At 45.2% G+C, this 24,472-nt stretch overlaps 2 protein-coding genes across 3 annotated transcripts in view; one reads left to right on the top strand and one right to left on the bottom strand.

The window, feature by feature from the left end:
- Positions 1 to 5,473: 5,473 nt before the first annotated feature.
- On the top strand, positions 5,474 to 15,776 carry LOC135557360 (protein disulfide-isomerase A6-like). Of its 2 annotated transcripts, none has more exons than XM_064990572.1 (12): positions 5,474 to 5,553; positions 6,036 to 6,177; positions 6,777 to 6,834; positions 7,143 to 7,269; positions 7,561 to 7,667; positions 8,719 to 8,964; positions 9,204 to 9,344; positions 13,335 to 13,419; positions 13,584 to 13,656; positions 13,804 to 13,962; positions 14,231 to 14,327; positions 14,742 to 15,776. In XM_064990572.1, exons 1-12 carry the CDS (start codon positions 5,505 to 5,507, stop codon positions 14,811 to 14,813), a joined length of 1,356 nt encoding a protein of 451 aa, XP_064846644.1. In that variant the 5' UTR covers positions 5,474 to 5,504; the 3' UTR covers positions 14,814 to 15,776. The 2 variants fall into 2 exon arrangements, with proteins under 2 accessions (XP_064846644.1, XP_064846643.1); XM_064990571.1 differs by having other exon boundaries at positions 6,033 to 6,177.
- Positions 15,461 to 24,472, bottom strand: part of LOC135557362 (hippocalcin-like protein 1) — a 23,072-nt gene continuing 14,060 nt past the window's right edge. The window contains exon 4 of the mRNA XM_064990574.1: positions 15,461 to 17,130. Coding sequence (XP_064846646.1) covers positions 17,039 to 17,130 — 92 coding nt within the window. The 3' untranslated portion in view covers positions 15,461 to 17,038. The remainder of the gene's footprint in view (positions 17,131 to 24,472) is intronic.

Genomic DNA, 24,472 nt, shown 5'->3' with positions numbered 1-24,472 from the left:
AATAAATGAAGATAAAAATAATACATTTTGACCAGGGCGTGACAGAACCTCCCCCCTAAGGTGCGGACGCACATCAAAACAATAGGGAGGGTCCGGGTGGGCGTCTGTCCATGGTGGCGGCTCCGGCGCGGGACCCCACTCTATAAATGTCTTAGTCCCCCCTCCTCGCGTCCTAGGATAGTCCACCCTCGCCGCCGACCATGGCCTTGTAGTCCTCACCCAGAACCCCACTGGACTGAGGGGCAGTTCGGAACTGAGGGGCAGCTCGGGACTGAGGGGCAGCTCGGGACAGAGGGGCAGCTCAGCACTGAGAGGAAGCCCAGCACTGAGAGGAAGCTCAGCCAGGTAGTTGGATCCGGCAGATCCTGGCTGGTTGACGGTTCTGGCAGATCTGGAAGAGTCTGGTTGACTGGCAGATCTGGAAGAATCTGGTTGACTGGCAGATCTGGAAGAGTCTGGCTGACTGGCAGATCTGGAAGAGTCTGGCTGACTGGCAGATCTGGAAGAGTCTGGCTGACTGACGGATCTGGCTGCTCCATTCTGACTGGCGGCTCTGGCTGCTCCATGTAGACTGACAGCTCTGGCTGCTCCATGCAGACTGGCAGCTCCTTGCAGACTGACAGCTCCTTGCAGACTGACAGCTCCTTGCAGACTGCCAGCTCCATGCAGACTGGCAGCTCCGGCTGCTCCATGCAGACTGACAGCTCTGGCTGTTCCATGAAGACTGACAGCTCTGGCTGCTCCATGCAGACTGACAGCTCTGGCTGCTCCATGCAGACTGGCAGCTCTGGCTGCTCCATGCAGACTGACAGCTCGGGCTGCGCTAAACAGGCGGGAGACTCCAGCAGCGCAGGAGAGGAGAAAGGCTCCGACAGCGCTGAACAGGCGGGAGGCTCCGGCAGCGCAGGAGAGGAGGAAGGCTCTGGCTGCGCTAAACAGGCGGGAGACTCCGGCAGCGCAGGAGAGGAGGAAGGCTCTGGCTGCGCTGAACAGGTGGGAGACTCCGGCAGCGCTGGAGAGGCCAGAGGCTCCGACAGCGCAGAACAGGCGGGAGGCTCCGGCAGCGCAGGAGAGGAGGAAGGCTCCGGTAGTGCTGGAGAGGCGAGGCGCACTGTTGGCCTGATGCGTGGTGCTGGCACTGGTGGTACTGGGCCGAGGACACGCACAGGAAGCCTGGTGCGGGGAGCTGCCACAGGAGGACTGGTGTGTGGAGGTGGCACTGGATAGACCGGACCGTGCAGGGGCACTGGAGCTCTTGAGCACAGAGCCTGCCCAACTTTACCTGGCTCGATGCCCACTCTAGCCCGGCCAATACGAGGAGCTGGTATGTACCGCACCGGGCGATGCACCCGCACTGGAGACACCGTGCGCTCCACAGCATAACACGGTGCCTGCCCGGTCTCTTTAGCCCCCCGGTAAGCACAGGAAGTTTGCGCAGGTCTCCTACCTGGCGTAGCCCTACTCCCTGTGAGCCCCCCAATAAATTTTTGGGGCTGACTCTCGGGCTTCCAACCGCGTCGCCATGCTGCCTCTTCATACCAGCGCCTCTCCGCTTTTACCGCCTCCAGTTCTTCCTTGGGACGTCGATATTCTCCAGGCTGAACCCAGGGTCCTTTACCGTCCAGTTCGTCCTCCCATGTCCATTCCTTCTCTCGCTGCACCTTGGGGCGGCTACACTCCCCTGGTTTAGTCCAGGTTCCTCTCCCGTCGAGGATTTCCTCCCAAGTCCAGAAAGTTTTGTTACGCTGCTCCTGCTGCAGCTGTTGCCTGTTACCACGCCGCTTGGTCCTGTTGTGGTGAGTGATTCTGTAACGACTTTCCTCTGTTTTATGAAGGAGCGGACCAAAATGCAGCGTGGTGGTTACTCATGTTTAATGATGGAAAATGACTTGACATGAAAAAAACAAAATGTACAAAAAACAACAGATGGAAACGTGAAAAAACTATACAGCCTATCTAGTGAAACTAAACACAGAGACAGGAACAATCACCCACCAAACACTCAAAGAATATGGCTGCCTAAATATGGTTCCCAATCAGAGACAACGATAATCACCTGACTCTGATTGAGAACCGCCTCAGGCAGCCATAGACTACGCTAGACACCCCACAAAAACCCCAAGACAAAAACACACCACAATAACCCATGTCACACCCTGACCTGACCAAATAAATGAAGATAAAAATAATACATTTTGACCAGGGCGTGACACCTCCATTGACTTATATTAGAAGTGCCCATCCAAGAAGGCTCAAGGTCATTGGCCACAGATAGAATCAAATCTCGTTATATATCGACAGTAGCTTTGATTGGAATTTCAAAATCTTAGCTAGCAAGCTAGCAGTCATCACCATGAATCAAGTCGAGAATCAAATACTTTTCAATCCTTGTCATATGAAGAGAAATTAGAGATAAAACGTATCGGTGCTCATCGGCCATTGGACATAAAAATAACACAACAAGTTGTAAATCTCAAATTCAACAATGAATGATTTGGGAAGGAATCAGTGGCTAACTGTGAGTTCAAGACAACTGGGAACTCAGGGGAAAAAACGAGCTACGACTGGGAAAATACGTTTTGAACAGTCATTCAACTCGGAATTGTAAATTCTCTTTGATGACAAAACTTGCCCACAAAGTCCAAAAATGTTTTGTGCTGCTTCATAAATTATATAGGATGCCAGAGAGATACTTTTGTCTTGCCACTGTATGTGAACCCTTTGGAATGACTGGGATTTCTGCATAAATTGGTCATAAAATTTGATCGGATCTTCATCTAAGTCACAACAATAGACAGACACAGTGTGCTTAAACTATATATTGAATACATAATTTAAACATTCACAGTGTAGGTTGGAAAAAGTATGTGAACCCCTAGGCTAATGACTTCTCCAAAAGCCAATTGGAGTCAGGAATCCACTAACGTGAAGTCCAATCAATAAGACGAGATTGGAGATGTTGGTTAGACCGCCCTGCCCTATAAAAAACAATCACAAAATTGAAGTTTCTATTCACTAGAAGCATTGCCTGATATGGACCATGCCTTGAACAAAAGACATCTCAGAAGACCTAAGATTAGGAATTGTTGACTTGTATAAAGCTGGAAAGGGTTGCAAAAGTATCTCTAAAAGCCTTGATGTTCATCAGTCCACGTTAAGACAAATTGTCTATAAATGGAAGAAGTTCGGCAATGTTGCTACTCTACCTTGGAATGTCTGTCCTGCAAAGATGACTGCAAGAGCACAGCGCAGAATGCTCAATGAGGTTAAGAATAATCCTAGTGTCAGCTAATGACTTATAGAAATCTCTGGAACATGCTAACATCTTTGTTGACAAGTCTACGATATGTAAAACACTAAACAAGAATGGTGTTCATGGGAGGACACCACGGAAGAAGCCACTGCTGTCCAACAAAACATTACTGCACGTCTGAAGACAGCAAAAGAGCACCTTGATGTCCCACAGCGCTACAGGCAAAATATTCTGTGGACAGATGGAACTAAGTGTGGAGAAAAAAGGCACATCACACCAAAAATTAATTCCCAAGTTTATGAAGACATTTTGCAGGAGAATGTAAGGCTATCTGTCCACCAATTGAAGCTCAACAGAAGTTGGGTGATGCAACAGGACAACGACCCAAAACACGGAAGTAAATCAACAACAGAATGGCTTCAACATACGAAAATATTCCTTCTGGAGTGACCCAGTCAGTCCTGACCTCAATCCGATTGAGATGCTGTGAAATGACCTCAAGAGAGCGGTTCACACCAGACATCCCAAGAATATTGCTTAACTGAAACAGTTTTGTAAAGAGGAATGGTCCAAAATTCCTCTTGGCCGTTGTGCAGGTCTGATCCGCAACTACAGAAAACATTTGGTTGAGGTTATTGCTGCCAAAGAAAGGTCAACCAGTTATTAAATCCAAGGGTTCACATACTTTTCCCACCCTCCACTGTGAATGTTTACATGGTGTGTTCAACAAAGACATGACAACGTATAATTTTGTGTGTGTTATTAGTTAAAGCAGACTGTGTTTGTCTATTGTTGTGACTTAGATGAAGATCAGATCAAATGTTATGACCAATTTCTACATAAATGCAGGTAATTCCAAAGGGTTCACATAGTTTTTCTTCCCACTGTATGTATACTGTAGCTAAAGTAATATGAAGTGTATGTTGTGTAGTAAGCAGTTAGTAGCCCATGTGCCTCACCCTAATAATTTGGGTCTATTTTCACCAACGTGGTATTGTAAACACATTGTTCGTGGCCAGTGTGTGTTTGTTTGCCAATAACTAGTTTTAGAGAAATGCAATCATTGAATATTGTAAGAGCTTTCATTGTCTGTTTGTATGTAAGAATAATTTGCAAATAAATTCATAAAAAATCCTACAATGTGATTTTCTGGATTTTTTTTCTCATTTTGTCTGTCATAGTTGAAGTGTACCTATGATGGAAATTACAGGCCTCTCTCATCTTTTTAAGTGGGAGAACTTGCACAATTGGTGGCCGACTAAATACTTTTTTGCCCCACTGTATATACTGTACTCGATACCATCTACTGCATCTTCCCTATGCCGTTCTGTACCATCACTCATTCATATATCTTTATGTACATATTCTTTATTCCTTTACACTTGTGTGTGTATAAGGTAGTAGTTTTGGAATTGTTAGATTAGATTACTAGTTGGTTATTACTGCATTGTCGGAACTAGAAGCACAAGCATTTCGCTACACTCGCATGTGACAAATACATTTGATTTGAACTAGTAGTAGTAGGCTACATGATCTGTGTCATTGTGCATGAGTGTGTCTTTCTCTGTGGTTTTCTTCCTACCCCGACTGCACCACAGAAGATGATCTGTCATTTGTCACAGACATAAAAAGCACTTGAACCAGCAGAACCAGACATTTTAGCAAATAAGTCAGTTAATTTCACACATTTAGCAGCATCAGCCTCAAGCACTTATTTGGTCTCTAACTTATTAGGCATCACCTTTCCATTTTCCGATTTTGACTGAGTGACTGGCAGAATCAGAGCGGGTTTCATTCTCTTTGATGATGGGTGTTTTACTTTTAATGTGAATTAACGTTTTTTATACATATTTTTGACCAGCCCACCTTAATAGAAGATGGTCCGGCCCTTCTGGCATTTGCCAGAATTGCCAGACCGCCAATGCTTGAAAATGGTTTTCGCAGATCAGGGGGCTCCTTGCTCCCCACAGCCCCAAATCGAAATCTATGCACTGTATTGTGACGTTTTATTGATAACGGCTTATGCAGCAAAATAATAAAAATCATTGTATTAAATGACTTGCACTGGTAGCATTTTGGCAAAGCAAGCATCTTCGTTCCTTAAAAAAAATATGATTTTCCTTCCTTTTCCCCCCCTGTTGGTAAGAACTACACGGCGAGTTCTGATTGGACGTAGAGCGACACAGCCTGCGGAGAACCAATCAGCGTGGGCCACGGTAAGATTTTGTCGCCCTCTCTTCTAGCGGTGCGCATGACAAGAAATTGGAGAGGTGCACAGAGAACCATGAGACTTTTACTTGGTAAGAAAGTCTAAACAGCTTGTGTTCGGATGTTTTTGTATTATAACTAGGTTAATATCATGGTGGCCATAATACGATGTGTGCAAGATTTGCTTACGTTAGCTAGCTATTGAATCAGGTTACAGTTTGCTTCACTGTAGCTAACCATATGAATGTTCGTGGCCTTGTAAACGAACTAACAGTAATGACAGCTACAGGATGGCTTAAAAGACGACCAGCAAAATGAATACCTGATGACGGCTCAAACAGCTCCTGTATTGTAAGCTAACTAACCAGTTAAATAGTTATTTGCAGTTTGGCTTGATGTGCCAACTTTTGTAGCGCTAGCTACCTATGCCAACTAGCTAGCTAGATAGATACTTATTTTTTTCTGCTGAACTGTAGACAATGGAATTGTGCTGTTGTGTTAGTTTGCTTATGTATGCAATATGCCAATGTGAACAGACGCATCTCACATTCAGCTCCTTCCTATTTCCCAGCAGCTCTGCTGGGGTGTTCCCTGGTCTTTATGGTCCAAGGCTTCTACTCTGCTAGCGATGATGTGGTTGAACTCAACCCCTCCAACTTCAACCGGGAGGTTCTTCAGAGCGACAGCCTATGGCTCATCGAATTTTACGCACCTTGGTGAGTGGTCAAGTCTTCCCTGTGCCCAATGAAATACTGAGCACTTGCTCGAGAGTGAAATTGTCACCAAGCAGTAGTTAGTGTTGTATGTAATCTCCCTATCCCAATATCCTGTCAAGTAGGGACAACCAAAACTGTAGACCCGAGGAGCATTCAGGAGGGTGTAACATTAGAAAATGTTTAGATAGAAATGTCTGGTGTAGAATGGATTACATTGTCTGTCAGGCAGAATAGGGAATTGTGTCAATTACATTTCTGCAGCTTTCTGATCACGGCACCTCACTGAATAACCCCCAGGTTATAGGGGTCAATTATGACAATGATAAAGAAGTTGATATATTAGTAAACCCACATTCCATTTGACATGATCTTGAAGCCATTGCATCCTGTCTCAACAAACATCTGTTGGAGGGCTATGCAAAACCAGAATTACTCACTATCCCTCCGACTGTTATGAAAGTCTTTGCATGGGATTTGTGTAGACTTCACTTTGTCCATTTACATCAGGCAGTGTGTAGTCTTTACATCAGGCTGTGTGTAGTCTTTACATCAGGCTGTGTGTAGTCTGGTGCCGCAGACTTAACTGTTTCTCTCCACAGGTGTGGCCACTGCCAGAGTCTGACTGCTGACTGGAAGAAAACAGCTACAGCCTTGAAGGTAAACTGCACATTTGTTATTGCAGTGTTATGACACTGTCTTTTGGTTTAATTACACCAAAATGAGATCAACTTAAGATGTTTTATTACAGTGCTTTCCACATACAGTGATCACAGCTGTGCAGGACAATTTGATCACTATAACTGAATTCACAATAAGCGGAGTGTACCTTTTCATGATAACTTTGTGAGATTGCTATGGCCTGGGTGTATATCTTTCTAGTTTTGAGTACAAAACAAATGGAACTCACTAGCACTCTATGAGCTATACCAATGACAGTAACCTCTCGCTTTTTTCTCTTCCCTCAGGGGATCGTTAAGGTCGGTGCGGTGGACGCCGACCAGCACAACTCCCTGGGTGGTCAGTACAGTGTCAAAGGCTTCCCCACCATCAAGATCTTTGGTGCCAATAAGAACAAGCCCGACGATTACCAAGGCACGTCTAATAGCTTTTCAATTAAAAAATAAATAAATCTGCATTTTTTTATTGGTTCAGGTAGTCCCTCCCTGTTTCAGTCCCATTTTCTTTCTTTTTGTGCCTAATAAACACAATCCTGGGTTTGTATTCATTAGTGCACACCCATAGCAAAAAGTTTTGCAATGGAAAACAGAAACGAGTTCAGTTTATCATCCCTATTTTGTTTTTTATTTTGGTGTCTAGTGTAGTGGTTTTCAAACTGTGGGGCGTTTAGGAAACTGGTGTTAATAATCTTTCTCCCTCCCTCAGGTGGGCGCAATAGCCAGGCCATTGTGGACGGGGCCCTGAATGCTCTTCACACTCTGGTGAAGGACAGGATGAGTGGCAGGTCAGGTGGCTCTGACTACAGTAGACAGGTAACTACTACTTACACCTAGGCTGGGTCATGTTAAGTAGGAAGAAAATGTTTAGAAATGGGGAGGTACTATCTGATCTCGTCCAATAATAACAGATTGTTTTTTTCCGTCACAAAACATTTTGCTACGTTGTACCCTATTGCACATGACTCCAGTGTCCTACAACAATTAGCCACCTGTTGAAAGAATTTTAAAATGACAGTGTGGGTTTTAAGAATCATGTCAAGTCTCTTTTTGTTGAAACATACAGTGCCCTCTGTAATTATTTGGACAGTGAAACATTTGTTGTTTTGGCTCTGCACTTCATATTTGAAATGATACAATGCCTATGAGGGTAAAGTGCAAAATATCTTTAATAATAGCTTTAATTTGAGGGGATGAACCATATAAAAATTACAGCACTGCCCCCCCCCCCCCATTGTTTTTAGGGGACCAAAAGTATTGAGACAAATTCACTTATCTGTATTGTAGTAGTCCACTTTTGGTATTTGTTCCCATATTCCTAGCACGCAATGATTACAGCAAGCTTGTGACTCTACACACTTTTTAGTGCCCAAGAAAGGAATGGTAAATAATGTGTCATTTTGGAGTCACTATTATTGTAAATAAGAATAGATGTTTCTAAACACAACCAAAACAAAGAGCAAATGCATTTAATGTGATTGTAGAGTCAGTCACAAGCTTGATGTAATTGTTGCGTGCTAGGAATATGGGACCAAATACTACACTTTTGACTACTTTAATACACATATTTTAATTTGTCCCAATTATTTTGTTCCCCTAAAATTGGGGGATTATGTACAAAAAGTTCTGTAATTTCTAAATGATTCACCTGTATATGGATGAAAATACCCTCAAATTAAAGCTGACAGTCTGCACTTTAACCCCAGTCATTGTGCCAGTTGAAATCCAAAGTGCTGGAGTACAGAGCCAAAACAACAACAACGTGTCCCTGTCCCAATAATTACGGAAGGCTGTATATATGTATATTTTGAGCAGAGTGTAAGCGGTGCGTCTAAATGAACGTATCTTCGTGGTTGTCTTTCTCTAGAGTGGTGGCGGCGGCGGCAGTAAGAAAGATGTTGTGGAGCTGACCGACGACAACTTTGACCGGCTGGTTCTGAACAGTGGTGAAGTGTGGCTAGTGGAGTTCTTTGCCCCCTGGTGTGGCCACTGCAAGAGCCTGGAGCCTGAGTGGGCGGCTGCAGCCTCGGCCGTCAAGGAGCAGACCAAGGACAAGGTCCACCTTGGAGCAGTGGATGCCACCGTGCACCAAGGTCTGGCCAGCCGCTATGGGGTGAGCAGAAAACACCCACCAAAACATCACACCAGTCAGCCTTACCACTGATGAGCCGTGCACCACTGTCTGTTCATCTGTACACAACAGCAGAAAGTTTAGATGGAATGAAAGATCTAGAAATTAAGGAATCACGTTCGCCTATTCATGACATCTCTATCGGCAATGTTCCACCAAGTTTGCCAACTGAACGTGGCCATGGACTGAGGTTTGTCCTGTTTCTCTCTCCGTATCTGCAGATCCGTGGATTTCCCACCATTAAGATCTTCAAGAAGGGGGAGGAGCCTGAGGACTACCAGGGGGGGAGGACCCGAGGTGACATCATTGCCGGGGCTCTGGACCTGTTCTCCGACAATGCAGCTCCTCCGGAACTGCTCGAGGTCCGTGTCTGCGAGTCCGTGTCTGCACGTACAATAAGATAATTTATTCTGATGGAGAGCATAAAAACAAATGTATATGTTTTTTTCATTCCTCCACAATTTCGTGATTATGATCTTGTCTCATCGCTGCAACTCTCCAATGGGCTCGAAGGTCGAGTCATGCGTCCTCCGAAAAATCATGACCCGCCAAACTGCGCTTCTTAACTTGTTATGGCTGCAATCCCGATATCGGGATAAGTGTCATCAACAACCGCTGAATAGCATAGCGCTACATACAATAAATATTACTAGAAATATTTATATTCATGAATTCACAAGTGCAATATAGGAAAACACAGCTTAGCCTTTTGTTAATCCACCTGTCGTGTCAGATTTTGAAATTATGCTTTTCAGCGAAAGCAATCCAAGCGTTTGTGTAAATTTATCGATCGCACTACAAAACATTAAGTACACTTAGCATCAGGAAGCTTGGTCGCGAAAATCAGAAAGCAATCAAATGAATCGTTTACCTTTGATCTTCAGATGTTTTCACTCACGAGACTCCCAGTTACACAACAAATGTTCCGTTTGTTCCATAAAGATTATTTTTTATATCCAAAATACCTCCGTTTGTTTGTCGCGTTATGTTCAGAAATCCACAGGAAAGAGCGGTCACGACAACGCAGACAAAAATTCCAAATAGTTTCCATAATGTCCACAAACATGCCAAACGTTTTTTTTTATAATCAATCCTCAGGTTGTTTTTAAAATATATAATCGATAATATATCAACCGCAAATGTCTTTCACAGTAGGAGAGGGGAAAACAATGGCTGTCCAAATTCTGTTGCGCGAGCAAAACTCTTGTGACCACTTGACGCGATGTTATCATTCTGGCTCATTTTTCAAAATAAAAGCCTGAAACTATGTCTGAAGACTGTTGACACATTGAGGACGCAATAGGAAAAGGAATCTGGTTCATATCCCTTTAAATCCAGCAGAGGCTATGGAACATGGAGTTTTCAAAATAGAAGCCACTTCCTGTTTTCATTTTCCTCAGGGTTTGCCTGCAATATCAGTTCTGTTATACCCACAGACAATATTTTGACAGTTTTGGAAACTTTAGTGTTTTCTATCCAATACTAATAATAATATGCATATATTAGCAACTGAGACTGAGGAGCTGGCCGTTTACAATGGGCACCTTTTCATCCAAGCTACTCAATACTGCCCCTGCAGCCATAAAAAGTTATCTCGCTTAACCCGGAAGCCTGCTGCACCAATGTATCGGAGAAAACAACTGATGACCGAAGTCAGCCTGCAGGCCCACCACAAGGAGTCGCTAGAGTGCGATGAGGCAAGTAAAGCCCCCGGCACCTGTCTAAGGATTATGCTTTTTAATCAGTTTCTTGATATACCACACCTGTCAGGTGGATGGTTTATCTTGGCAAAGGAGAAATCCTCACTAACAGGGATGTAAGCCCATTGTGTACAATGCTTTTTGTGCATTCAGAACATTTCAGGGATCTTTAATTTCTGCTCATGAAACATGGGATAAACACTTTACATGTTGCATTTATATTATTGTTCAGTATATAAATCTAAACACGAGGCCTATAGGCTATGCCTACGCTGCGTTGTATGCCATTGCCTCATGAGTAAATTCTGAACTGAAAACGTTGTAGGGTGTTCTGTTAAAACAACTACAGCCTATGCGCACGTTGTAATCAAAATTCTAATCTTAATTGGTGATTTCCAACTATTCTTTTGTGAGGTGCAACCGGGACCAGTAGATGGTGGGATTGATAAACCAGAATTGGAGAGGATCCTACATAATTGTTTAAATCTCCATATTTGGGAACATATATTCTTTAGGGGGTATATCAGCTTTAATATTGCAGATTGTGCCTTCCATTAATGTCATTTTCTGCATCATTCACAATCCCCCATATTAAAAAAAAAAAAAAAATAGAGAAAAATAGATCCTTTATAAAAATAGTCCTTTATTATTTTACGTAATTATTTTACCCTACCACCCTTTTGGGAACATTTTGGCTGCACAGTCAATTACAATGGCGATGGACAGAGTTGTAGATAAGATAATAGTATGTTCTCCACTGTTCAACAAGATGCAGCTTGTTGTTGACGCCAATCACAAGTCATCAAAGTGCCACTACAGTCATTTTGTAATTATTTTATTTTTTTCACCTTTGTTTAACCAGGTAGGTCAGTTGAGAACAAGTTCTTATTTACAACTGCGACCTGGTCGCAGTGGTGGGTAATATGTGGTAGTATATGGGCTTTGGTGACAAAACGAATGGCACTGTGATAGACTGCATCCAATTTGTTGAGTAGTGTTGGAGGCTATTTTGTAAATTACATCGTCGAAGTTGAGGATCAGTGGGATGATCAGTTTTACGAGGGTATGTTTGGCTGCATGAGTGAAGGATGTGTTGTTGCAAAATAGGAAGCCGATTCTAGATTTAAATTTGGATTGGAGATGCTTCATGTGAGTCTGGAAGGAGAGTTTACAGTGTAACCAGACACCTAGATATTTGTAGTTGTCCACATATTTTAAGTCAGAACCGTTCAGAGTAGTGATTCTGGATGGGTGGGTAGGTGTGGGCAGCGATCAGTTGAAGAGTATGCATTTAGTTTAGCTTGCATTTAAGAGCAGTTGGAGGCCACGGAAAGAGAGTTGTATGGCATTGAAGCTCATCTGGAGGTTAGTTAACTTCATTGGGATAGAGGCAGCATTTTCACTTTTGTATGAAAAGCGTGCCCAGAGTAAACTGCCTGCTACTCAGTCCCAGATGCTAATATATGCATATTATTAGTAGTATTGGATAGAAAATACTCGGAAGTTTCTAAAACTGTTTGAATGATGTCTGTGAGTATAACAGAACTCATATGGCAGGCAGAAATCTGAGAAAAAATCCAATGAGGAAGTTGGAAATCTGAGGTTTGTAGTTTTTCAACATGGCCCCTATTGAAGATAGTGGGATATTGGTCATCTTGCACTTCCTAAGGCTTCCACTAGATGTCAGCAGTTTTTAGAATGTTGTTTCAGGCTTCTACTGTGAAGGGGGGCTGAATGAGAGGGGAATGAGTCAGAGGTATGCCAGCAGCCACGAGCTTGTGATGCGCAGTCATGTGAAGGTTACCTCGCGTTCCATTGCTTTTCTACAGACAAAGGAATTCTCCGGTTGGGACATTATTGAAGATTTATGTTAAAAACATCCTAAAGATGTATTCTATACTTCGTTTGATATGTTTCTACGACCAGTAATATAACTTTTTGGACTTTATGTCCGACCTTTCCGCTGGAAACACACACGCGTTTGCGTTTGTTTACCAAACGCCCTAACAAAAGGAGGTATATGGACATGAATTATGAACTTTATCGAACAAATCAAACATTTTTTTGTGGAACTGGGATTCCTGGGAGTGCATTCTGATGAAGATCATCAAAGGTAAGTGAATATTTATAATGCTATGTTGACGACACAACATGTCTATACGAAACTGGTCGTCCTCGGGCCTGTTCGGAACGGGTCTCTATATTGAAAAATGTATTAATGCATATTTGTTCTGGTGGGAAAGCCCGACGTCCATTTCGGAACGGGTCCAACTTTATAAACTTTAACAGAGGCCCAATTTAATGACCCCTGTCACAACAGACAATGCCGGTGACTTCGTGAATGATATCACAGAAACTGTACTTGGGCCAGAAATAGGGTGCTTTTTAATTTAGCCAACTAAACTACAATTAACTACAATAACTGTTGGAATTTCATTTTTCCGCTGTACCACACCCGAACCGTGACCCCTAGAACATCAAAGTACTGAACTGTGGGTTTGGTGAACCGTTACACCGTTATTGTTTTATGCTCTCCGGCTGAAAGTTAATTAGAACAATAACATATTTTAAATGGATGTCTTCTAACTTTGACGTTTAGTGTGTTTTTCTTCTGACAGACAGATTCTGAATGTGTGTGTGTGTGACTCTCAGATCCTTAATGCAGATGTCCTGAAGAAGACCTGTGATGATTACCAGCTCTGTGTCATTGCTGTGCTGCCCCACATCCTGGACACAGGTTAGATGGAACTACTCTCTTCAGTTAGTCACCTGCTCACGTTCATGCTTTTATTCTCAGGCTGTTTGATATGGCACGTGGCGTTGTACCTCATGACGGTTCATTGATATTTGCCGTTTTGGATCTGTACAAAACTGACCTGTCCCTTTCTTGACTCGTTGCAGGTGCAGCAGGCAGGAATGGCTACCTGGAAGTGATGATGAAGATGGCAGAGAAGTACAAGAAGAAGATGTGGGGGTCAGTATATAGAAAGAGCCTGCATTTGAGTTGCATTTGCATCACCGACTGAGCAGACTGACTGATATACAAGTTATTTTATCCTATGTTAGTACTCAATAGGATTTGTGGATTTGCCGATTAGCAATGCAAGTCTTCTCTCTCTAGCTGGCTGTGGACTGAGGCTGGTGTTCAGATGGAGCTGGAGGCGTCACTGGGCATTGGAGGGTTCGGCTACCCTGCCATGGCGGCCATCAACGCCCGCAAGATGAAGTTCGCCCTGCTCAAGGGCTCGTTCAGCGAGACTGGCATTCACGAGTTCCTCAGGTAGGGGCGCCCATTTAGTGTTTTACACAGTATAGTATAGACCATGGATGCATCCTAAATGGCACCCTATTCCCTATATAATGCACTACTTTAATGGTGCCTATAAAGGGAATAGGGTGCCATTTGGGACGTAGCCCATACCCAACCCTCTTCCTGGAGAGCTACTGGGTCACAAAGGCCTTTGCTCCAACTTGATTCAGCTAATTGGTGAGCAGCACAGTATCATTCTAAGGAATCTTTTCTCTTTTTTTTTTTTTTTTTTTTTAAGGGATCTGTCTGTAGGCCGCGGCTCCACTGCTACCGTCGGGGGCGGGGCTTTGCCTAATATCAACTCTGTCGAAGCCTGGGACGGCAAAGACGGAGAGGTGAGTGGGAGTGGTCAAAGGTCACAGGGTGTATGTGATCCTCCGAGGTCCTCGTACAATAATACAGTTTTGGCTGGACTAGGTGATTTGAGCTTTACCCAAGTCTTGCCTCGGGCCAGTTCATGACGATGTAACGTTACAGAACATCCAGATAGAGATAGTGTAGAACCATTATGATGGTATGTCCAAGATAATAGTTTCACCCCAATGAATACACCACAGGGTCTTATTCATTTATGCACATCATTGGGAATATTTGGGAACAGAATAGGAACAGAATAAATTGTGCAAAAAAGTTAACCCCTTCAAGTTTTGGTTCGCTTTCTTATGTTTGGTTTCTAATGAATATGTTATTGTTTGCCTGCCCAGTCCTCAATCCTCTCTCTCCCTCTCTCTCTCCTCTTTTATCCCCAGCTTCCCGTGGAGGATGACTACGACCTGAGTGACGTGGACCTAGACGACAACTTTGGCAAGGACGAGTTGTGAGCCCAGCGTTCCGGTTTGACGACATCTTGTCTGTCTGGTCTACCTCGGCGTGGCCCGTCTCTTCTCTCCCGTGGAGCAAGTTGGAGACTGGGTCGCCCTGTTACTGAAATATCCCAGAAGATAAAAGAAATTTAAGAGAGTGTGGCCCTGTTGAGAAATGCATTCTTCCCTGTTTCCTTCAGTTAACACAGATCTATAAGCGATTAGAGGTGTTTGGAAGCTTACCACCCGTTTACTTTCATCAGTCCAACAAATTCAGATCTGTGAGTACTTCAAAGAAGGTTGGAAAGACGCAAGAATGCATTGCTGAAGTAATTGAACCACAGGAGGCTGCTGAGGGGAGGTTGGCTCATAATAATAGCTGTAACGTTACAACCATGTTTTTGAGTTCGATACCATTCGACTTATAACGTTCCAACCATTACTGTGAACCCGTCCTCCCCAAGTTAGATGCCACCAACCTCCTGTGAATTGAACAGGGTCAGAAAGTCACCTGCAGCTTCTCACATCGGCCGAGTTCCACTGCTTAGATATTGCAACGCCTGGATAGGTAAAATACTTATGAGCTGTCGATGTCTAAGACTCCGCCTCACAGACCTGCTGAATATTAGTCACTGCATTAATTATGCCCTACCTTTTTGGAAAGAGTTGAGGGTTTTCTGGATATGGCTGTCCAATTGGAACATTCCTCTTTGCAACCGTCCCCTCTTCCTTGTTTGACGTCAAGCTAATCAGACATGGTTGTATTCGATTTCACTTTCATGCCCGGCCTGATGTGACTATATATATTTGGTGGATTTAGTTGTCGTATTTGTATTTTATTCTGTCGGTGAGAACGTCGGTGTCTGTGCAGGACAAAGGGCAATACCGTGGGACTTCTTGTTTTTCTTACAAAACTTTATTTAGATTGTGTGAAAACAAAATGACATTTTTGTTACAAAATAAAAAGAGAATACTGTTTCATCATTATGTATGTGTATTCTGTGTTGGGAAATGACCAGCTTCACTGTCAATGTCATTTTAGCTAGGAACACAAAATAATTGAGTTTCTCACTTTAACAATGTACCATTGCTGTAGCACAGGTATTTTGAAAAATACAATTTTATGGTCCCCAACTGTACTGGTAGTTCCAGTGTATTAAAAACAGTATGTTGTCATCTTTTGCAGATACCGGTTCGTTTAACTCCACAGGGATAGAGGTCATTCACAGCCATGGCCGTAGTGAATCTCTAACCCTGAAACTAGACTGCAAAGGTTGCATATGTTCTTCGGACTTTAGTCGCCTGTAATGGACACGCTAGCTACAGAAACCATAGAAGCAGCATTTCACAGAGGCTTGTGTTGCATAATCTCTTTACAGTACAAGTCTACTTCTAGCACAAAGACGTGTGTGAGAAGTGAACAACTGATAGTTGATTGTTTTTTCTTCCCTCTTCTGATGCTTCTGGTGGAGCAAGCTAAAAACGGCGCTAAGGGAACGCACACATTTGCAGTGTAGTCTTCAGGGTGCATATCCCCAGTGTTTCCTTATTGGAAGTTAGTTCCTTTGGAGTTAAACAAACCAGTGACTGCAAAAGATGACAAGATACTGGAACTGCCTGTACAGTTGGGGGCAATAAAAAGTTAATTTTCGAAATACCTGTACATTGTGAAAAACTCTTGTTCCTAGCTAATATTACAATAAGACTCAGGATGGTTAATATACAAAATATTAGTTTTGGTTGATTTCTTCTTACCGTAACACGTCCATAATACATACAAGTGTAATACATTCAGTACAAATAAAGATTATTAAGCACTTCACGTTGACTGAAGTAAGGCAAGTAAAAATAAAACCTTAAGCATTTAAACATTTGCAAGGAAATGTAAGAGTCTATCAGTGGTACTGTGGATGCAGAATGGGATGTTTCATAACGGAAAACATTCGCTGTAGGAAGCATTTTTCAGACTGCTGTATTGGGATATGGGAAACTGCTAGTTTGGTCTCAGATGTGTTTGCATGGAGATGACAAGAAAGCACAAACAGATCTGGAATCAGGCTAGGGAACTACTGCTAATGTAAACAATAATACATGGAATAAGGTATGAGTGTTGTAATGACAACTGAACCTCTTTCTCGTGTGAACTGTGTGGTTGTGTGTGTTGGATGGGGGATGATACAGGGTCCATCTGTCCGCTTTCCTGTGTTCAGAACTGTGTGTGGTTGTCCATTTTGTCTTCAGAACTAGTGAGAGGTTCCCTGGTCAGATTGCAGGAGCCGGACGATGGAAGGGTCACTCTTGGCACCTTTGATGAACTCCTCCAGAGAGAGTTTGCCTGCATTCCAGAAGAGACCCCGAGTGAGCAACACACAATAGACTATGGACATCAATCTCATTTTGCATAGCTACAGGCAGAATATTTTGAACGAGGGACACCAGAAATGTCATAAGAGCCCAAGTGAAATACCCATTCAAGACAATGTGGGGCAAAAAATGTACAGTGGGGCAAAAAAGTATTTAGTCAGCCACCAATTGTGCAAGTTCTCCCACTTAAAAAGATGAGAGGCCTGTAATTTTCATCATAGGTACACTTCAACTATGACACAAAATGAGGGAAAGAAATACAGAAAATCATATTGTAGGATTTTTTATGAATTTATTTGCAAATATATATATATGTATATGTAGCCTCTTGATGGTTTTTACAATGCAAATATATTTTTCTGCTAAATACTACTGATTGAATAACCTCAGATTATATGGAATATTGATTTGAACATAGTGATAGGTAATATGTGAATGTGTAGATGTATGGCAATTGTTTTTTGAACTTGTGACCTTTTTTTATACTGAAATGTGGAATGTTACGACGTTATACTACAATGCAATTGTAATGTGTAATTGATTTTGACAACAAAAATATTTAAAAAAGAGAACAATATTTGAAATCTTGGAGAAGGCCTACTATTGAATACCACTACCGTTTCTCCGTCTCATAACTTTTTCCTGTTAATTCATGTTTATTATTTTCTGACCACTTCTGAGGTGTGTAACACTTACAGCATGATTATAGCGGGTTTACTAACGTGTTATCTCTAGTAGCTATGTTGACTATGACGTTATCTAAATATGGCTGTGTGAAGTGTTTAGCGGTTATGATAGGTTTTGCTCTGAATATTTTTTTTGCTTGGTCACAGACAACTGATGTGTTGTGCACTGAAGTCCACAAGCAAAGAGTAAAGGTGAGAGGAGCAGAGCGTGTAGATGCAAGAAGGAATTATAGAACAAGAAAAGTGATCATGCTGTTTGTATGTGGCTGCCTTGAAAGTGTGTTTGCGTATGATCAGGGGTGTATTCATTACACCAATTCTGTTGAAAAACATTTCTTAAATGGAAGAAAACAGAATGAAATGGGGATAAACTTTAATTTGTCCAATAGAAACTCTCGTTTGCAACTGTTATAATGATTACACCCTACATGCAGGCAAGAGTGTGCAAGGTGGTATTGAATGTGTCACTGTCTGTCACCTTGATTACTCCAATTTTTCAATGGCTATAGTTCTAACATGTTTTACATTTAAGCTGCTTTTGAAAGCAAAAGTTGAATTGAAAACATTATTGGCATAGCTGAATTAAATTTTCATATTACCAAGCTAAGACTGATGGTTTAATTAGCTAAACTAGCAAGTCGTTGTTTGGTTAACAAGGGAACTGTCACGAATACCACCGAAGGTGGCTCCCCTTCCTGCTTGGGTGGCGCTCGGCGGTCGTCGTCGCCGGTCTATTAGCTCCCACTGATCCCTTTTTCCTTTTCCTTTGTTTTTGTCTGATTGTTTTCACCTGTTGATAGTTGGGGTTTTGGGATGGGTGTTATGTTATGTAAGTTCGTTTTGCCCGCTGGTGTTTGTGCGGGCTTGTTGGTTGTTACGTTTGGTGATGTATCGTGTTTTGGTTTTGGGTTTCTCGCTGTCCAGTGTGTGTCTAGGTTTTGGGTTGGTTTAGCTCCAGTGTTTTGGGTTTCTCGCTGTCCAGTGTGTGTCTAGGTTTTGGGTTGGTTTAGCTCCAATGTTTTAGGTTTCTCGCTGTCCAGTGTGTGTCTAGGTTTTTGGTTGGTTTAGCTCCAGTGTTTTAGGTTTTTCGCTGTCCAGTGTGTGTCTAGGTTGTTGGTTGGTTTAGCTCCAGTGTTTTGGGTTTTTCGCTGTCCAGTGTGTGTCTAGGTTTTGGGTTGGTTTAGCGCCAGTGTTTTGGGCATTCACCCATGTTTTGGACCTGTTATGATTTGAAGGACATTAAAGCGTTTTCCCATTCATTTCGCTCTCTGCATCTGACTCCTCACTCATTTCACTCACCCGTCGTCACAGAAGCCCGCACCACCAGATGGAGTGAGCAGGAGCAGCGACCACCCCTCTCCCCACCTTCAGCATATGTCCATCCTCCATCGCATCGAATCAGCAATAGACCAAATGATGGAGAGGATGGATCGTTGGGAGAGGAGTGGTCTCCCTACTACCCCACCTACCCTCCCACCAGTAACTCTACCATCTCCTCCAGCGGGATCCGATGCCAGCGCTCTGCGCATCACGCCTCCTAGGGAGTACAATGGAGCGGCGGCGGGGTGCCAGGGATTTCTGCTACAACTAGAGCTCTACCTGGCCACCGTTCGGCCTGCTCCCTCGGACGAGGAGAGCGTGAGTGTCCTCGTCTCCTGCCTGATGGGTAGGGCCCTGGAGTGGGCCAACGCCGTTTGGAACGGGCCCGACTCAGCGAGGGGCCACTACCTGGAGTTCACCCACCGTTTCCGGGCTGTGTTCGATCATCCTACGGAGGGCCCAGCGGCGGGTGAGAGGTTGTTCCATCTCCGGCAGGGGACGAGGAGCGCGCAGGACTTTCCGTTGATTTCCGGACTTTGGCCGCTGGGTGGAGTGACAGGGCCCTGATAGACCATTATAGGTGTAGCCTAAGAGAGGACGTCCGCAGGGAGCTGGCTTGTCGGGACACTACGCTCAGCTTGGATGAGCTGATCGACATGTCTATCCGGCTAGACCATCTGCTGGCTGCTCGCGGACGTTCTGAAAGGGTCCTGTCAGTTCCACCACCTGCCCCCCCCCCCCCGCTCCAATCCCGACGGAGCTAGGAGGGGCTGCGTCTAGGGAGACCGGAGGAGGAGGTCCTCCTGTACCCATTGTGGCCGGAGAGGGCACACTTCCGGTCGGTGCTGGAGGAGTCCATCTGGGAGTCGAGAGGGCAGGCGGAACACTCCTCGGTCACCCCAGGTGAGTCAACACCACACTCTCCCAGAGCTTCCTGTTGGACACATGGTTTTGTTAATCTGTTTCCTTATGTTTTTCCCCTCTCTCCAGCATAAGGCGCTAGTCGATTCAGGCGCAGCGGGGAATTTTATAGATCGCGGACTTGCTCAGAGGTTGAAGATTCAGTTAGTTAAGGTAGACCCCCCCCCCCTTTCCCGTGCACTCCTTAGATAGTCGACCGTTAGGGTCAGGGCTGGTCAGGGAAGCCACAATTCCTTTGGAGATGATTACGCAGGGGAATCATAAGGAGCGAATTAGTCTGTTCCTTATCGATTCACCTGCGTTTCCAGTGGTGCTGGGGATTCCCTGGCTGGCTATTCACAATCCTAAACTTTCGTAGAGACAGGGAGCTCTCCAGGGGTGGTCTGATGAGTGTTCACGCAGGTGTTTAGGAGTTTCCATCAGTGCGACAACGATGGAGAGTTCAGACCAGGTTTCCACCGTGCGCATTCCTGCTGAGTATGCCGATTTGGCTATCGCCTTCAATAAGAAGAAGGCGACCCTATTACCACCCCATCGAGAGGGGGATTGCGTGATAAACCTCCAGGTAAACGCTCCACTCCCCAGGAGTCACGTGTATCCGTTGTCCGAGGAGGAGTCGTTGGCTATGGTCTTTCGGATGGGACGTTAAACGGGTGTCCTGACTCTGAGGTCATTAAAGATCCCATTGCACTTATCGTAAGAGTAGGGGTGTTAACCCCGGTGTCCTGGCTAAATTCCCAATCTGGCCCTCAAACCATCATGGTCACCTAATAATCCCCAGTTTACAATTGGCTCATTAATCCCCCTCCTCTCCCCTGTAACTATTCCCCAGGTCGTTGCTGCAAATGAGAACGTGTTCTCAGTCAACTTACCTGGTAAAATAACGGATAAATAAAAATAAAATAAATACATGTCACAGAGGCTCTGGGACAGGGGTACAGTCGGCCCTCCATGTCACCCGTCTCCTCAAGTTTATTTTTCCTGAAGATAAAGGAGGGTGGTTTGCGTCTGTTTATTGATTATCGAGGTCTAAATTCCATCACTGTGGGTTTTAGTTACCCACTACCTCTCATCGCTACGGCGGTGGAATCATTTCACGGGGCGCGATTCTACACGAAACTGGACCTCAGGAGCGCGTATAATCTGGTGCGTATTCGGGAGGGAGATGAGTGGAAAACCGCATTTAGTACCACATCTGGCCATTATGAGTACCTCGTCATGCCGTACGGGTTAAAGAATGCTCCAGCCATCTTTCAATCCTTCGTTGATGAGATTCTCAGAGACCTGCACGGACAGGGTGTAATGGTGTATATTGTCGACATCTTGATCTACTCCTCTACACGCGCCGAGCATGTGTCTCTGGTGCGCAAGGTTCTTGGGCGACTGCTGGAGCATGACTTGTATGTGAAGGCAGAGAAATGTGAATTTTCCAAACAAGCCGTTTCCTTCCTGGGTTATCGCATTTCCACCTCGGGGGTGGTAATGGAGGGTGATCGCGTCAAGGCTGTGCGTAATTGGCCGACTCCCACCATGGTAAAGGAGGTGCAGCGGTTCTTAGTGTTTGCCAATTACTAATGGAGGTTTATCCGGGGCTTTGGCCAGGTGGCGGCCCCTATTACCTCACTGCTGAAGGGGGTCCGGTGCATTCGCAGTGGTCAACAGAGGCGGACGGAGCGTTCCGCCGTTTAAAGGCACTGTTCACCGAAGCGCCAGTGTTGGAGCATCCGGACGCTTCTTTGGCATTTATAGTTGAGGTGGACGCATCCGAGGCTGGGGTTGGAGCTGTGCTCTCCCAGCGCTCGGGTACGCCACCGAAGCTCCGCCCCTTCGCTTTTTTTTCCGAAGAAGCTCGGGCCAGCGGAGCGGAATTATGATGTGTGGGATAGGGAGTTGTTGGCCATGGTTAAGGCTCTGAAGGTGTGGAGACACTGACTTGAGGGGGCTAAGCACCCTTTTCTCATCTGGACTGACCATCGTAACCTGGAGTATATCTGATCAACCTGACATGATTTACATTTACATTTACATTTAAGTCATTTAGCAGACGCTCTTATCCAGAGCGACTTACAAATTGGTGAATTCACCTTCTGACATCCAGTGGAACAGCCACTTACAATAGTGCATCTAAATCATTTAAGGGGGGGGGGGGGGATTACTTATCCTATCCTAGGTATTCCTTGAAGAGGTGGGGTTTCAGGTGTCTCCGGAGGTGGTGATTGACTCTGCTGTCCTGGCGTCGTGAGGGAGTTTGTTCCACCATTGGGGGGCCAGCACTTTGAGATATCAGCTGATGTACAAAGGGCTATATAAATAAATTTCATTTGATTTTGATTTGAACTAGGAGACTGAATCCTCGTCAGGCAAGGTGATGACTCCTTGCTGTCCCCAGTCCACCTGGCCGTGCTGCTGCTCCAGTTTCAACTGTTCTACCTTATTATTATTCGACCATGCTGGTCATTTATGAACATTTGAACATCTTGGCCATGTTCTGTTATAATCTCCACCCGGCACAGCCGGAAGGGGACTGGCCACCCCACATATGCTCTCTCTAATTCTCTTTCTCTCTCTCTCTCTCTCTCTCGGAGGACCTGAGCCCTAGGACCATGCCCCAGGACTACCTGACATGATGACTCCTTGCTGTCCCCAGTCCACCTGGCTGTGCTGCTGCTCCAGTTTCAACTGTTCTGCATTATTATTATTCGACCATGCTGGTCATTTATGAACATTTGAACATCTTGGCCATGTTCTGTTATAATCTCTACCCGGCACAGCCAGAAGAGGACTGGCCACCCCACATAGCCTGGTTCCTCTCTAGGTTTCTTCCTAGGTTTTGGCCTTTCTAGGGAGTTTTTCCTAACCACCGTGCTTCTACACCTGCATTGCTTGCTGTTTGGGGTTTTAGGCTGGGTTTCTGTACAGCACTTTGAGATATCAGCTGATGTACAAAGGGCTATATAAATAAATTTGATTTGATTTTGATTTGAACTAGGAGACTGAATCCTCGTCAGGCAAGGTGGGCCATGTATTTCACCCGATTTCGTTTTACGATCTCGTATCGACCAGGTTCCCTCAATACTAAGGCCGACGCGCTGTCCCGCCTATACGACACTGATGACCGGTCCATCGATCCTACTCCCATCATTCCGGCTGCCAAGCTGGTAGCACCAGTAGTATGGGAGGTGGACACGGACATCGAGCGGGCACTAAGGGAGGAACCTGCGCCTCCACAGTGCCCGGAGGGTCGTAGGTACGTGCCGCACGCTGTTCGTGATCAATTGATTCGATGGGCACATAGTCTACCCTCATCAGGTCACCCGGGTATTTCGAGGACTGTGCGAAGTCTTAGAGGGAAGTACTGGTGGCCTACCTTGGTGAGAGACGTGCGATTCTATGTATCCTCCTGTTCGGTATGCGCTCAGAGTAAGGCTCCTAGACATTTGCCACAAGGGAAATTACAACCCCTCCCCGTTCCACACTGGCCGTGGTCCCATCTATCAGTGGATTTTTCTTACGGATCTTCCCCTGTCTCAGGGGAACACGACGATCCTGGTCATTGTGGATCGGTTCTCTAAGTCCTGCCGTCTTATCCCGTTGCCCGGACTCCCAAAGGTCCTGCAGACTGCGGAGGCACTATTCACCCATGTCTTTCGGCACTACGGATATCGTTTCTGATCGGGGTTCCCAGTTTACGTCCAGAGTATGGAAGGCGTTTATGGAGCGGCTGGGGGTCTCTGGCAGCCTGACCTCGGGTTATCACCCGGAGAATAAGCGCTCTAAGGAGACCTGGAGAGCCATCCAGGAGTCATTGCATCAGGCGAGTGGATGGCAGAAGAAGAGCGCTGACCGTCACCACAGTGAGACCCCGTGTTTGCACCGGGGGACAGGGTCTGGCTCTCGAACCGAAACCTGGCCCTCTGCCTGCCCTGCCGGAAGCTGTGTCCGCAGTGTGTAGGGCCATTTAAAGTCCTGAGGAGAATAAACGAGGTGTGATATCGATTGTTACTCCCTTCATATTATCGTATTAACCCCTTATTTCATGTGTCTCTCCTCAGGCCGGTGGTAGCTGGTCCCATACAGGAAAGTGAGGTTCCGGAGGTCCCTCCGCCCCCTCTGGACATCGAGGGGTCCCCGGCGTACACGATACGGTCCATTCTGGACTCCAGACGCCGGGTGAGGGGCCTGCAGTACCTCGTGGACTGGGAGGGGTACGGGCCGGAGGAGAGGTTCGGGGTCCCGGTCGGGGATATATTGGATCCCACTATACTAAGGGAGTTCCATCGCATGCATCCGGATCGCCCTGTGCCTCGTCCCCCGGGTCGTCCCCGAGGCCGGTAGTCAGCGCACTGCGGGAGCCGCGCGTCAGGGGGGGGGGGGTACTGTCACGAA

The sequence above is a fragment of the Oncorhynchus masou genome, chromosome 16 (assembly GCF_036934945.1).
Source record: "Oncorhynchus masou masou isolate Uvic2021 chromosome 16, UVic_Omas_1.1, whole genome shotgun sequence".
Lineage (NCBI taxonomy): Eukaryota > Metazoa > Chordata > Actinopteri > Salmoniformes > Salmonidae > Oncorhynchus > Oncorhynchus masou.
The sequence above is the reverse complement of the archived record's forward strand: the minus strand, read 5'-3'. Positions and strand labels throughout refer to the sequence as shown.

What these genes read in the sequence shown, in the direction of transcription:
- LOC135557360 (XM_064990571.1), top strand. Translation starts at nt 5,505, where the DNA reads ATGACAAGAAATTGGAGAGGTGCACAGAGAACCATGAGACTTTTACTT. An exon ending in AAACAGCTACAGCCTTGAAG is followed by an intron (nt 6,835 to 7,142) that starts GTAAACTGCACA and finishes CTCTTCCCTCAG; the next exon opens with GGGATCGTTAAGGTCGGTGC. An exon ending in CAAGCCCGACGATTACCAAG is followed by an intron (nt 7,270 to 7,560) that starts GCACGTCTAATA and finishes TCCCTCCCTCAG; the next exon opens with GTGGGCGCAATAGCCAGGCC.